General features: G+C 35.3%; 1 protein-coding gene across 1 annotated transcript in view; it reads right to left on the reverse strand.

Moving 5' to 3' along the window:
* LOC144958716 (rapamycin-insensitive companion of mTOR-like) overlaps window positions 1-15,779 on the reverse strand; it is a 59,535-nt gene that overhangs the window by 36,359 nt on the left and 7,397 nt on the right. The window contains exons 6-12 of the mRNA XM_078890882.1: window positions 15,414-15,586; window positions 14,964-15,022; window positions 10,811-10,878; window positions 9,592-9,674; window positions 9,290-9,377; window positions 3,137-3,227; window positions 2,641-2,707 (exon numbers count right to left, since the gene is read on the reverse strand). Coding sequence (XP_078747008.1) covers window positions 2,641-2,707; window positions 3,137-3,227; window positions 9,290-9,377; window positions 9,592-9,674; window positions 10,811-10,878; window positions 14,964-15,022; window positions 15,414-15,586 — 629 coding nt within the window. The remainder of the gene's footprint in view (window positions 1-2,640; window positions 2,708-3,136; window positions 3,228-9,289; window positions 9,378-9,591; window positions 9,675-10,810; window positions 10,879-14,963; window positions 15,023-15,413; window positions 15,587-15,779) is intronic.

A 15,779-nucleotide genomic window follows, 5' to 3' on the forward strand; every position in this document is an offset into this window, starting at 1 on the left:
CTCCCATTTTCTGTAATGATTGTGATAAGGTAATTGAATTGTTCGACTTGACATAGGCTGTTTCCATTCATCTTTAAGTTGCATGTTGGTATCGTATTCTTCCCTGATTTCGTCATTACTTCTGTTTTTGTTTAATTTAAAGAAAGGGCCATATTTGCCAGTAATGATTCCACTTTCACTTCACTTTCTGCAATGTCTTGTATCGTTAGCATATCTGATGAAGTTTTAAATAATCACTAGTAAAAAGCCCGCAATTTCGCGGGGATTGTACCCACCATTATTTAATGAGGGCAGAGTGGTAAACAACTTTGTCTGTGTAACTTGGTACATCCTCTGTTGATTTTTCTGTGTGGCCCAACATGAAGTGTAATCCACTATAGCCTCTGACCCGTGACACAGCAACATACAGTTGTCCGTGTGTGAAAACAGTTTGTGGTAAAATCAACTGCGAAAATAAACCTGAAGTAGCAGACGTGAGCAGAGCTGAAAGACGATTCTGGGATCGAGAACTTACCTTACAGTATTACAGTACTCTGGTGATCATGTTTGGTGGCGTTTTTATGCACATCCACTGGAGGTGTACAAAAATGCACCTTTTTTATGCAGCCCCGTTGGTGGTGCTGGTTGATTAATGAAAATGTTGCTGCTTGAAGCTCGAAGGAAAAAATAACGATAAGTGTTGAATTGTAAGCCTCAATTTAATAGACGAAGACAAACTGTGGACGTTTCTGATTTCGCCTTTATCAACGAAACAAGACGAATAAGACACTAAGGATGAATGAGAGATGTGTAGTGTGAATTGCGTAGATAAGGTAAATAGACATAAACAATGATGGAACAGGAAGTTTTTGAAAAATAACAACAACAACAACAACAACAACAAAGAAGAAGAAGAAAAAAAAACCCCAATAAAATGACAAAGACGCAGTAAACGAATACACTGATGATAATGATATAATATTGTAAAATGATAACAATCGACGTTTACATATAAATGCATGTGATAACATTGAATGGTACCGATGATGTTTTAAAAAAAATATAATAATAATAATATTATAATAATAATAATGATAATGATAATAATAATAATAATAATAATAATAATAATAATAATAAAAGGTTTTAAATATATGTCCAGCAATTATAACAACAAAAATGATGTCTTCCTCAATAAAGTTAACTTTTTTTTAAATGTCCACAATGGGATTGAACCCAGTATTTTCAAGGTTAGAGTCTGACAGCTTATCCACTGCGCTACTTTTAATAAGGTCTTTCTAAAACCTTATTTTACCTTCAATGCAACTTCTATTTTCTGGTTTTAAATTTCGATTTTTTAGATTATTATTATTATTAATTAATTTATTACCAAAGAAGTTAAACCTGAGTATCATCCACCCGAAACCATCACAGTGAAAGCATCAAATGGGCAATAATAATACTTGATGTCATAAATAGATGAAAACTGTTGAAAAGTTAGTGTAGATCTGAAATCCGTAAAGTAATTAAGTGAATACATTATTTCGAATGCAACGATTTGCGTATAAACGCCAAACTGACAACTTTTTACAGTGTCGAAATTGATTGTTTTTGAGAGTGTTAGTGTCGTTGGTACATATTTTATGATATCTGTTTGACTCAAACTGACTTGAAATTATAAAAGGAAATCACAGATGACTTCCTGCTGCTGTCACTAATGATTTATACTATACTGACATCCCTTATTTATTATTTTTTGTATTTATTTTCAATCCCATTGAATTAATGTCCAACAACAGTCTACACGTTTTTATATTTCACTTTCTTAACTGCATTACACAGTTCCTCCCCACCTCCCCTCTTTTGACTTAATTAATTGCGCACCTTTTAGAAATATCAAGTATTCTACTTTAATTTGTGCTTCCTTACAAAGGAGCATACTATTTCCTGCCAACCAATGTTTTGTTTATTCATCTTTACTACGCCACTACCACATTATCTCATTCATCTGTGGTGTTTCATTCATCCTGTTTTGTTGATAAAGGGGAAACCCGAAATGTTCATTTGATCTGTTTTTGAAATTAAATTGAACCTTACATTAAATTTCACATTATTATTTTTTTCTTTGAGCTTTGAGCAGCAACATTTACGGTGAATACATTATTTCGAATGCAACGATTTGTGTAAAAACGCCAAACTGACAACATTTTAGAGTGTCGAAATTGGTTGACTTTGAGAGTGTTAGTGTCGTCGGTACATATTTTATGATATTATCTGTTTGACTCAATGAACTTTCAAACTGACTTTAAATTATAAAAGGAAATCAAGTTATGTGTTTATCTATCTGTAAAAAATACATTTCTAATGTTCAAATCTTTCAGTAGAGTTGTGCGCCGTATAATTTTTTTTATTGACTCAAATAAGCACAATGTTCTCCACAAAGCTATATTTTTTAAAGAAAAGATTAAACAAAAAGTAATATTGGCGGAAAAATCAAGACTGCAGTTGCAGATTAAAAAATATGAGCTGGTTGAAAACTGGACTGTATATTGAAAGCTTCTGATTATCTTTAAGTTTAATGATGTTGAATTTGAATTGACTAAGATTATGTTTAGAAGAGATGAGAATTTATTTAATCATATGTAAAAACTTTAAAATTACCTCAAAAAGGCCAGCAGTCATCCATGAGGAGAGCAATAAGGCAAGATGGTTGTCAATCAAGTTGGGTCTAATTAATAAAGAAATAACATAAGTATTGATAATTCAAATACAAGTAATTTTCACTAAAACTGCAAGGCAAAAAGGATTTTTAAACCCAAATGTACATGTACCAAAATGAACATGTGAAAAACAAACAAAAAAAAAGAAGAGAAAACAGTGGACAGAGCATGCCTGCAATTGTTATAAGGTAAAAGTGCTCGATGAAGCATATCTTTAAAAGGATGAAAGAAGGTAGGAAATGACAGACATTATATTGACTTAATTGTGGTGATCAAAATAAAAGTGTTAACTACATACGTACTCAAGTCGTTTAAATTTAATTTGAGCAAATTCTTATGATTTAGAGTATCTGAAATATATTATCAGTATAGCTCCCTGACACATTATATACAAGTATATTTCTTAAAAGTTGAAGTTTCTCAAATTGAATACTTGCCTTGTACGTGATATGTGTCCTAAAATAGCTCTCCCTTCCTCTGCAACAAATCCCTCTGTCAGTTTCCATGCATCTTTCATACCACTTGGGTCTGAAGAAAATAGAAATATCATATTATAATGGTAGGTAAAAATTTGTATAGTTCTAAATAGATAACTGATTAGAACCATATTATGATATGTAAACACAATGCCAAATAAAATACCAAAGTTTCCTTAATTCAAATTAAGTAAAGCACCAAAACGTAATGGTAGTGATTGTAGAACTGGTGGTAGAGAGGGTGATGTGGTGTTTGTGGTTGTAGTAGTAGTGCTAATGATGATGATGATGATGTGGTGGTGGTGGTGATTGAAGTAGTAGTAGTAGTCGTAGTAGTAGTAGTAGTAATAGTAGGAGTAGTAGTGCTGGTGGTAGTGATGCTGTGGTGGTAGTGGTAGTGATGATGATGATAATAGTGTGGTGGTAGTTGTAGCAGTAGTGGTAGTGATGATAAGGTGGTGGTGATGGGGGTTGTTGTAGTAGTGGTAGTTTGATGATGTGTTGTGGTGGTTGTAGTAGCAGCGATAGTGAAGATGTTGTGGTGGTGGTTGTAGTAGTAGAAGTAGTGATGATAGTTGCAGTAGTAGTGGTAGTGATGATGTGGTGGTGGTATTTGTAGTAGTAGTGATAATGATGTGGTGTTGGTGGTTGCAGTAGTAGTGGTAGTGATGATGACGTGGTGGTGGTGGTGGTGGTTGTAGAAGTCGTGGTAGTGATGATGATGAGGTGGTGATTGTAGTAATAGTGATGATGATGTGGTGTTGGTGGTTGTAGTAGTAGTGAGAGTGATGATGATGTGGTGGTGGTGGTTGCAGTAGTAGTGGTAAAGATGATGTGGTGGTGGTGGTTGTAGTAGTGGTGGTGGTAGTGATGATGATGATGTGATAGAAATGGATGAAGTAGTAGTGGTAGTGATAGTTGTAGTAGTATTGCTAGTGATTATGATGAAGTGATGGTAGTGATGATGATGTGGTGGTGGTGGCGGTGGTTATAGTAGTGATATTGATGATGATGTGGTGGTGGAGGTGTAGTAGTAGTAGTGATAATGATGTGGTCTTGGTGGTTATAGTTGTAGTAGTAGTGATGATGATGTGGTAGTGATTGTAGTTTCAGTAGTAGTGGTAGTGACGATGATGTGGTGGTGGTTGTAATAGTGGTGGTAGTGATGATGATGGTTGTAGTAGTAGTGGCAGTGATGAGATATGGTTGGAAGGGGGGGAGGGGTATCCTTGGAACAATTTGACCTCACCGGAATTTGACGGAAGTTGTTCTGGTGAAACTGGAGTTTTTGCATTACTGTAGAAAGCTTTCAAAGAATAACCTATACTATTCAGAGGGTAAGCTTGTGCTTGAGAATAATTGATGTACACAGGCAGAATGGATCACAAATATCAACCGATCAAAGAAAAGACAAGACGATACCTGGCTCAAGAAAAAAATAGGAAGACAACATTGGAGTGTCAAGGATTTCATAAAGAAAATCAGCCTAACGCAACACCAAATACTGACTTGAAATCTCCACGCTAAAAGGAAAAATGGTCCTTCACAGCTCTCACAGTGGTGGTTGGTTATAGTGGGCATGGTGGGTAAAGCACAGTTAAATTAAATAAATAGCATAAAATTGATAATTCATACAATGATGAATTTCAATTGATTTTAGATGTTTTGCGATTCATTACATACTCAACAATGAACACAGCAGGATATGCTCCTGCTAAGTTTATCCCCCAACACCTCCACACCACGCACACCCTCTTCACTGCCTGGTCGCATCACAACCAAGTCTGATTGCCAATTTAATTTTGTCTGGCCCTGGCCGCAGGGTGGGCAAAATGCAAAAATTATTGTTTGCCCAATTTGTGAATATGAACCTTACATAGAGATTGCTTATAAACAAAATATACTCTAAATATTGCTTAGCTTGATACTATGGAGAAATTATCTTTAGGAAAAGTCCTAATATTGTATTTATTTCATATACTTGTTTATCAATCTATTTATTATTTTTGTACCATTTTTATTATTAATTAATTTATTTATTCATTTTATTATATTAAGCGTTTCTTGAGACTAATCTGTGTGGTTTATTACTTCTTATTTTCTTTGATATATTTTTGTAATATTCATGTAGAGTCAAACTAGCATGGGTCATTAAATTTTAAAAACTGTGTTGCAAGAAAATTTCTCATTAAAAGAAAAATTAAACAAACTATTGTACAAAAGTCTCAACTTACATAAAACCAAAACAGGCAACCATGATATTGTTTTTGCTATCAATTTAATGAGCATGCAAGATGTACGCTGGTATAAAAAGAGAAAATTGAAATTAAAAAAGTTATCCAATAAATTTTCCCTCATCACCATTTTTAGAACCTCAATAAACTTAGCTAAAAGACAGGGTGGGCAAATTCTCTGTGCTTTCGTCCATCCTTTGTTCAAGCTATTATAATATGGTAGGTAAGTTGCTCAACAGTCGAGATGAGTATGGTAGACAGGATGAGTTGGGAAAGGTAAGATAAGGAATACCACAGAACACGCCTACCCCTAATGGCAAAAAAGAGGAACGCAGACATAAAAAAGAGGAATGCTTTCAGGTTAAACGTTTGTACAAAGAACTGGCTAATGTCCAGTTCTTCAGGGACCCGTGATCAATGATGAAAATGGCAGTTTGTCAAAAAGAGGAAAGTGTATCAGTCAATGTCAAACAAAAAAATAGCATAAAATACCATATTTATATAACATATTACGAAAACTCCTGCACATTCATTCCAATAAAACTTATTTTTTGTAAATATTTAATGAATTATTCTTTCGTTAATACATTATCGCTCTTAAAATGTCATATATACATAACATGAATATAGAAGGGTGATTGAGAGATAAATATGGATCAAAGAAAGAGAGAGGAGAGAAGAGAAGAGAGAGAGAGAGAGAGAGAGAGAGAGAGAGAGAGAGAGAGAGAGAGAGAGAGAGAGAGAGAAGAGAAAGAGAGATAGATAGGAGAGAGAGAGAGGAGAGAGAGAGGAGAGAGAGAGAGAGAGAAGAGAGGAGAGAGAGAGAGAGAAGAGAAGAGAGAGAGAGAGAGAGAGAGAGAGAGAGAGAGAGAGAGAGAGAGAGAGAGAGAGAGAGAGAGAGAGAGAGAGAGAGAGAGAGAGAAATACAGAATAGTTTATCAAGTGATTTTTTAATTATTTTTTTTGGTAACTAGAAATAAGTTATAATGAATATGTTTTAAGAAAACACATATATAACTTACAAGCCCGCCAAATGTACTATCATGGTACAGCTACTTAGGAAAAAATCTAGACCCATGCCCCCCCCCCCCCCTCCTCCCTATCCCATTCACTTTCAACCATCAATTCTCTAGAGCCAGACACCATAAAAATGGGAGTGTCACCAAACTTCAAGAAATTGAGCACAGGTGTCAAAATATGGCAATCCTCTTTTTTCTATTTCAAAAAAAAAATTTTGTTTGATGATCTATGAAATTCAGAATGGGATAGGATAAGTCAGAACAGCGGCGGTAGGCATGTCTAATATCACAACCAATGAAAATTGCTCCTTGGAACAGCCTGTTACATGAGAAGGGTGAAAAGGGAACTGCACGATATATTCTGAATTAAAGTAATATCTGGTGGTCATAGTCATCGTCGTTATCATTACAACAAGAGTAGCAACATAAACAAAATCAACATCATCATAATCATCGTCGTAACCATTTCCACTATCACCATAATACCAGCCACCACCACCATCTTCCATAAGCAACTGGTCTTCGCCATTGAATATGGCAAGTATTATGATTAGTACACCGAAATTTCATTTTTACAGGTGCCATCTCCCAACAAATTGACATCTGTAATTTCCCTTCTCTCCCCCAAAACTACTATTGTCAGTTATCAAAACAAAAACATTGAAAGTGATAATTGTAAAGTTACTCAAATGCGTTTGTTCTTAATGTTGGATGTGACTCAGAACTTAGCATTGCTATTGTTACTCTCTTTGTAAAATCATTTCTGCACGGAGTGATGATTAAATCCTGGAGTTGAAGAATTAAAACACTGTTATAGACTCATGAAACTTAATGGCTTGGTTAGCTTTCCTGTGCGCATTTTAATATTTTGTCAAAATATTATTGGATTTTATTTTTCCATTAGTTTCTGATTACACTAGGTACGGCAAACTGCCGCTAATGCGCTCTGGCGGACAATTTTCGATGTGTTTTACATCAATTTTACTTCGTTGTATTCCATTAAATATCAAAATGACAAGGATAAAATTTATATCAATCAAAAGCTTATTCAAATCCCTTTAAAATGGTGTCTAAATGATTTATCTGCTTTTTTAAAAAAGATAATTTAAGTGGGTTTTGAAACAAGTCACTAATCGGCTCGCCCGCTGATGGAAAAAACGAACTTTTCGCAATCTGTCATCTTGAAGAGCTTGGAGAATTCGGGCCATGGGTAGTATCGGATCAGTAATTGGTTTAAAATGTGCACAAGATCTTGACGTTTCGATCGATACCAAATAACTGTTGGTTTATTTAGGGGAACCGATTTTATTTTTAAAATTTCTCAAAAAAAGGAAGATTAAACTCATTTCCACAAAATTTCAGCAGACTATTTTTACATTACTGGAAAGCTCATCCATTTTTCTCTTAAAATATGGAGATGCCGTACCGATTATCAGTATCGCCCGCATTCGCCCAGCATTTAACTTTGGTAAATAAACACGAGTTGCACAGCCCAGTCAGTGAGAGCAAAATGGCGTGCCGACCAGAGGCTGCCTCGACGGACACAATTTTTGTCTCCCTTGGCGATTTATGGGAAATATGCATTTTTTGCGTTTTCGTGGCGCTTAAAATGTAATTAAATAAAGAGCTAGAGTTCTGAAAAAAATTGGAGTTGTTTAATTTCTATGAGACTCTAAGCAGTTTAAATTTTGTCATTGTGAGCCCGATACTTTTTTTTATACGAAGCCCGAAGTTGGGTGCTGAAGCAGGGTGTCGCGACGACGAAATTGTCAAATTTTCAAATGACCATATCTTCCTTAAAAATTGAGATACATGTATGATATTGGTATCAAAATGCTCAGAATTGCAAACTCTTTTAAGCAAAAGTGACTAAATTGAGCATTGTTGGGTTTGAAAAATCAGTTTTCTGTACCTAATTACACATGGTATTGTTATCTCTTATATCCAAAAGTTGTCATCTCATTGTGACAAGGAATATATAAATTTAAGGTGACTGTTAAATAAAATCAACAATTTGTTTCTTAGGATTTCACCCAACTTTTTCCTTTTGTGAAAATTATGACGATCTGCCAAAGGTGTTTACAGTGTTAAATCTTATGTGTCACTGAAGAAGACAGTGTATATTTAGTATCATATAGGAAATCAAAACATAGTTTTGGAATATGACCTGAGCACTCACTTTGTTGTCTGCGAATAGATAATCAAAAGATATTAAAAGTTGGGCTAAAATTTATCATAGATCATCCCATATTGTCAAAGACTCAGCAAATGGGTTTGATGAACAAATTAATGTACATAGAATTGGTTAATGATTTTTAATAATAGGTTATGCTCATTTGTGATATTTCTATACTTGACTTTAAACTATATCATCCCCCGACTGTGCAAGGCTCACAGGTTAGCCTCCGCCCCCCCCCCCCCTTTTTTTTTTAAATAAATAGACTCGTATAGAGCGCACAGTATCCTCAACCAAAGAGATCTGAAGGCAGATATAAAGACAGCTCAAATGGCAGTAAAAGAAAAGGATACAAGGAGCAGACAAGGACGGAGGTCTCAGATTGACAGCCTATTATCGACGCAGATTTACAAGAATTGACTAAATAAGTATTAGGAAAATAAAATCCAACTACAATTCAGACTCGTAGAAATAATCAGAAAAAATTAAAGGTAAAAATTCTAAACAATTAAGAAAAAGAAGGGGTTTCTGTATGAAAAGATTACTTATCAGAGAATTTTCCTTTTTAAATAGATAATATATACCAGATATAAAAGGCATTTATAAAATGCAATGAACTGATAATTGATTTGATAAGTGAATACTGTTTCAAAACAAGCAATTAATGTATACACAATTGACTCACCAATACTGGAGAATGACACCGCAAATTCATTAGACCACAGAGGCAAGTTAAGACGAAACAAGTCTGATATCAGCTCTAGGATATATCTCTGAAATGAAATTAAAGATAGATCTTTATTGTTCTTTTCTATTTTTTTCCCTCTTTCTTTAGTTGCTAGTGGTGAATCTTGGCAAATTTCATTTACAATAAATTGTTATATAGATTTAGAATAATGATAACATGCATATATTGTATATTACTTAACAAATCCATGTTTCGTCCAAACCCTAAATAATACATTGGCATCAGTCCATTAGACTTACTCTAATCTCTGTATAAGGAAGGTAGAGAATTCCTATGAGGGATTGCATACCAGCTCCCTCAGGATGGCATAACCTCATCAACCCTGTGAGGAGGACAAACAAACAAAAATAAATTTAAAAAATAAACAAGAAAACATTTAGGAACTTAAAAAGGAAAAAATCCTGGCAGATATTTCTAAAAAACGCCATCCAGATTAGATGACAGGCAAATGAGACTTGTCCAAATGATAAGATAATCTTTTGAATTCCGCACAGAATATCTTTTTTGCTCTCTTTTTAACATTTTTGTTAGACCCATTCTAGAATATGGCATCCACAAGAAATTGAGACTCTAACAGAGAGCTACAAAACATTTTATCATTAAAAGACTAACCTATCACTTCTCAGTCTTGAAGACAAATAACAAAGAGAGGACAGGATCCTTGTCTATACGTACATTCAAATGTAATACAAATACCAGCACACTGCATTAAAACAGGTTACCTATAGATCACCTAGAGGACACAGACATGAAACCAATACATCTCGCAAATCTCAGAGGCAATTATTTTCCGTAAGAATAATCAATATGTGGAATAGTTGCCAGATGACATAGTTACCGAGTTCCTTCAGTTAATTCTTTCAAAAACTGAATGGACACATTCTGGAAAAGGCAGTAAAATATATACTATCTGGAGTGTTACAATCATCAATATACAGGATGTATTTATAAAGTTGGTTTGAGTGGGTATGTGAAATTAAATTGTGGTATTTGTATTCATTCAATAGACAACAAGAGCAAGCAACAAGTTGCCTCAACCACATAAAGAACAAAAACAAGTGTAAATTTGTTAATCTATTGGGAAGCTTAATTAGCTGTCAATCCAGGATATTTTGCTAATTAGATTAAAAACAAACAAAAAATATAGTCATCAAAGATATTAAAAGATCTTATTGAACTTATTTGTTTTGCTGTTATTTGGTAAAATTTTAAAAACCTGGCATTTCTATGGATGAAATTCAATGTTCATTTCTTTGGACGGTGTTACAAAGTATCAAGGTCTTTAAAGTATGATTTATCGTCATTTCAGTTCCCATTTGTTTATATGAGAAAAGTTCATGCATGTTACAGTAGAAAAACTAATATTGTAATAAATTTTGTTAATTTACAATTTTGAAGGCATTTGAAAAGTAAGACCAGATAATGATACGAAGGAAATAGAAAAACAATGCTGCTCACCAGGCCAGGATCTCATGACTGTGATTACCGCCATCTTGCTAGCAATAAATTTTGTCTCTTTTTCATCTCTGGTGAATGATGAAAATATTTCTTCAATGAAATTGATTTATCAATTATGAAAACAAGAACAAGCCTTTAATGTGATAAATTCAATGAGAAGAATTAAAATTGAGCCATAAAAATAATAATAAACAAAAAGGGTGAAAGTAATTATGAAAATCAATTGTATTAAAAGGAAAAAAGTTCTTTTTCTATTATGACAGCGACATCGCCCTTTTATCAAGCAAGAGAGGATATCATAGAAAAGTAATAAAGCTCAATTACAAAAAGACTAAAAAAATTTTTCTTTAATTTAAGATTATAGTCCTATAGATAGTCTGCGCTTGGCAAAGAAACTCACGACATTGCCATCCGGAAATATAATGGACAAACACACAAAACTATGTGTAACCAAGAACTTTTATAGTCTGGTTAATACTGTTTAGTGAGAATTACTCATAAACATGGATGGCAAAAACAATAACAAAGACCCGAGTGATGTCAACTTCATTCTATCTATAATAATTTTTCATTTGATTTCTTTCCACTTTTATTTTTTATTTATTTTTTGGTATATGAAAAAAAAAAAATTTATCTCTTGGCCCAAGCTAGTAAGCAATGTAAGATAGAATTTTGTTCAAAGAGAGTTAGTAAAGGCTGGTGTTTCAATGCAGTCAGTGTGGTTGTTGACAAATTGTAGTTAATTATACATTTCCTTACATAAGTAAGGCAGAGATTCACAAATATGGTTTTATTCAAATTTCCAAAATTTGATAGACAAATATTGAGGGGATGTTAATTTAAACTTTGTATAAATAACGAATATTAACTTGGTTTGACTTAAGTTAGATGGAGTAAAAAAAAGAGAGAGAGATAGAGAGATTGAGAGAGAGAGAGAGAGAGAGAGAGAGAGAGAGAGAGAGAGAGAGAGAGAGAGAGAGAGAGAGAGAGAGAGAGAGAGAGAGAAAGAGAGATAGATAGAGAGATAGAGAAAACAAAGCGTTTGTGGGTAACTGAATTTAAACAAAGAAAGTGATGGATATGACCTCTGACAACACTAATGACATACAGTGGAACTCGGATACAATGGGGATAGTGGTATTTAAAAAAATCCCCATTGTAGTCGAATCCCGCTATATCTTCCCTCAGGCTTCACAGACAGCTCTTCATCATCTCACTTCTCATTTGGGTATACAGAGACGCCAACTTTAAATTTGGCTCACAGGAGTTGCAGACACCACTCGTAGGAATTTCAATGCCGAAAGAGGAATTTCCGCACACAAGAAAAAGGAATTGGAATGGTATTGTGTTTACATATTGTATAGTTCTAAATAGATCACTGATAAGAATTATATTATGATACATAAAACAAACAAAATCCCAAAGTTTCCTTATTTCAAATGAAGTAAAGCGCCAAAACCTAATGGTAGAGATTGTAGTACTGGTGTTAGTGAGGATGATGTGGTGTTGGTGGTTGTAGTAATAATGGTAGTGATGATGAAGATGTGATAGTGGTTGTTGTTAGTGGTAGTGATGATGATGTGGTGATGGTCTAGTGGTTGTAGTATTTGTGATCGTGATGATAATGATGTGGTGGTGATTGTAGTAGTGGTGGTAGTGATGTTGATATGATAGTGGTGATTGTAGTAGTAGTGGTTGTGATGATGTGGTGGTAGTTGTAGTAGTAGTGATGATGTGGTGGTGGTGGTTGTAGTAGTACTGGTCGTGATGATGATGTGGTGTTGGTGGTTGTATTAGTAGTGGTAGTGATGATGTTGTTGTAGTGGTTGTAGTAGTAGTAGTAGTAGTAGTAGTAGTAGTAGTAGTAGTAGTAGTAGTAGTAGTAGTAGTAGTAGTAGTAGTAGTAGTAGTAGTAGTAGTAGTCGTAGTAGTAGTAGTGATGATGATGATGTGGTAGTGGTGGTGTGGTTGTAATATAGTAGAAGAAGAAGTAGTAGTAGTAGTAGTAGTAGTAGTAGTGTGATGACGATGTGGTTGTGGTGGTTATAGTAGTAGTGGTAGTGATGATGTGGTGGTGGTGGTGGTTGTGGTAGTAGTGGTGGTAGTGATGATGATGTGGTGGTGGTTGTAGTACTGGTGGAGTGATGATGATGTGGTGGTGATGGTGGTTGTAGCACAAATGGTAGTGATGATGATGTTGTAGTGGTGGTTGTAGTAGTAGTGGTTGTGATGATGATGTGGTGGTGGTTGTAGTAGTATTAGTGGTAGTGATGATGATGTGGTGGTGGTGGTTGTAGTAGTAGTAGTGGTAATGATGATGTGGTGGTGGTGGTGGTATTGTAGTAGTAGTGGTAGTGATGATGTGGTGGTGGTTGTAGTAGTAGTGGTAGTTGCAGTGATGATGATGTGGTGGTGGTGGTTGCAGTAGTAGTGGTAGTGATGATGTGGTTGTGGTGGTGGTTGTAGTAGTAGCAGTAATGATGATGTGATTGTGATGGTTGCAGTAGTAGTGGTAGTAATGATGTGATGGTGGTGGTTGTAGTAGTAGTGGTAGTGATGATGTGGTGGTGGTTGTAGTAGTAGTGGTAGTTGCAGTGATGATGATGTGGTGGTGGTGGTTGCAGTAGTAGTGGTAGTGATGATGTGGTTGTGGTGGTGGTTGTAGTAGTAGCAGTAATGATGATGTGATTGTGATGGTTGCAGTAGTAGTAGTAGTAATGATGTGATGATGGTGGTTGTAGTAGTAGTGGTAATGATGATGTGGTGGTGGTGGTTGTAGTAGTAGTGGTAATGATGATGTAGTGGTAGTGGTGGTGATTGTAGTAGTAGTGGTAGTGATGATGATGTGGTGAAGGTTGTAGTAGTAGAAGTCGTGATGATGATGTGGTAGTTGTGGTTGTAGTAGTAGTGGTAGTGATGATGTGATGCTGGTGGTGGTTGTAGCAGTAGTGGTAGTAATGATGATGTGGTGGTGGTGGTTGTGGTAGTAGTGGTAATGACGATGTAGTGGTGGTGGTGGTGGTTGCAGTAGTAGAGGTCGTGATGATGATGTGGTAGTTGTGGTTGTAATAGTGGTAGTGATGATGTGATGCTGGTGGTTGTAGTAGTGGTGGTAGAGATGATGATGTGGTGGTGGTTGTGGTAGTAGTGGTAGTGATGATGATGTAGCGGATGTTGTGTAGTCGTAGTGGTGATGATGTGGTGGTGGTGGTTGTAGTAGTAGTGGTAGTGATGATGATGTGGTGGTGGTGATTGTAATGGTGATGGTAGTTGTGGTAGTGGTAGTGATGATGATGATGTGGTGGTGGTGGTTGCAGTAGTAGTTATGGTACTGATGATGATGTTGTGGTTGTAGTAGTAGTGGCAGTAATGATGATGTGGTGGTGGTTGCAGTAGTAGTGGTAGTGATGATGGTTGTAATACTAGTGGCAATGATGATGATGTGGTAGTTGGAAAGGGGGGGGGGGGGTATCCTTGGAACAAATTGACCTCACCGGAATTTGACGGAAGTTGCCCGGAGCCCGGAATTTTTGCTCCAGACCGGAGTTTTTTCCGGTGAAACCAGAGTTTTGGCATCACTGGGTAAAGTTACCTAAAATTTAAGCGTAACATACCAGTTCTAAGTGTACCAACATGTTGATCGATCAGTCACGCACCTCTCACAAGCCTTTTATTGTGTCGTCATGGGTACTCAAAGTATATAGACAAACGTCATTAGTACACACAATAACTGCAATTCTCCCACTCCCACCTCATCTCCATTCCATTGAAGTTATGTGTCATGTGTGCCTTCCGCTTTTCTTCTTGAGTACAAAGATTTTCTCAACTGGGTACTAAACTTGCAATCCACAACCCTAATATAGCCTGTTCCAAGATATAGTTCCCTGTTATAAACATGCACGATTTATATGAATTATGCAGGTCGTAGAACGTGGATTAAAAAATTTCCCATTGTAGCTGAGCCCCCATTGCAACTGAGGCCGTTGTACGCGAGCTGTACTGTAATTAATATTTCCGCACTATGCAACGTATGGCCTTAAACCTGGGCACTACTTAGCACACCAATATATCGTCCTCCGTGGTAAATACTGATATGTAAGTGTAAATGGTCTGCAAAATAATAAAATTGATTTTAAAAAAGTAAATATCTCACCCCCTTCCATCATCAATATTTGACCTAAAATGACTGTCTGTAAATGGGGCTAGGAGTCGCTGGGAAGTAAAAACAATACATTATGACAATCAATACATTATGATATGGTAAAAATCAAAAATGATATATCTTGTGTCACTCAGGGCATATTAAAAAGTATGTGTTTAAAAGCAAACTGAATGTCACCTCTAATCTGGAAAAAAAAAAGTGAAGTATTAAAAGTAAATATGCTATATAAATTATATATAACAACATATAGTATAAGTTGAAAGCATTTATGATTTATGATCATAAGGTTTTTATCTCAAACCAAATTTTTCCAAATATTTATAAAGATGAACTGGACTTGAGTTATCAAACAAACGATAAAAAAGCCTTTTCTGATAATGCTCATTATATAATGCACAATAATAAAAAGTCTTTTCAAATGAAGAAAACCCAATCTCTTACTTCTAGATCTACTTGTGGCTTGATATAATGTCGAGTCTTGGGATGGTTTAGAAGGTAAAGCACTGTGGATGTCAAGGCTTCATTTAGGCGTGGATACTGGTGACACTCTAGAATATTCCAGATCAAAGACTGGAGACCACCACACTTTGATAACAAGTCTACATTTGCAAAAGCTGTTTTAGAAAAAAACAACAAACCAAAAAAAAAAATGATTTTAAGTTTATCAAGTTTATCACTAATTATTCAAATAACTCTATTTCCTTGGAAGAAGAAAATAAAACTGTACTAAAAAAAGTGAGCAAGAGATGCGGGTGGGTTTGATGGACAAAGCTACGGATAGATTTAATTTGAACAAGTTCAAAATTT

Source organism: Berghia stephanieae, chromosome 1 (genome assembly GCF_034508935.2).
Source record: "Berghia stephanieae isolate SIO BIC M18660-M18661 chromosome 1, UCSD_Bste_1.3, whole genome shotgun sequence".
Classification (NCBI taxonomy): Eukaryota; Metazoa; Mollusca; class Gastropoda; order Nudibranchia; family Aeolidiidae; genus Berghia; species Berghia stephanieae.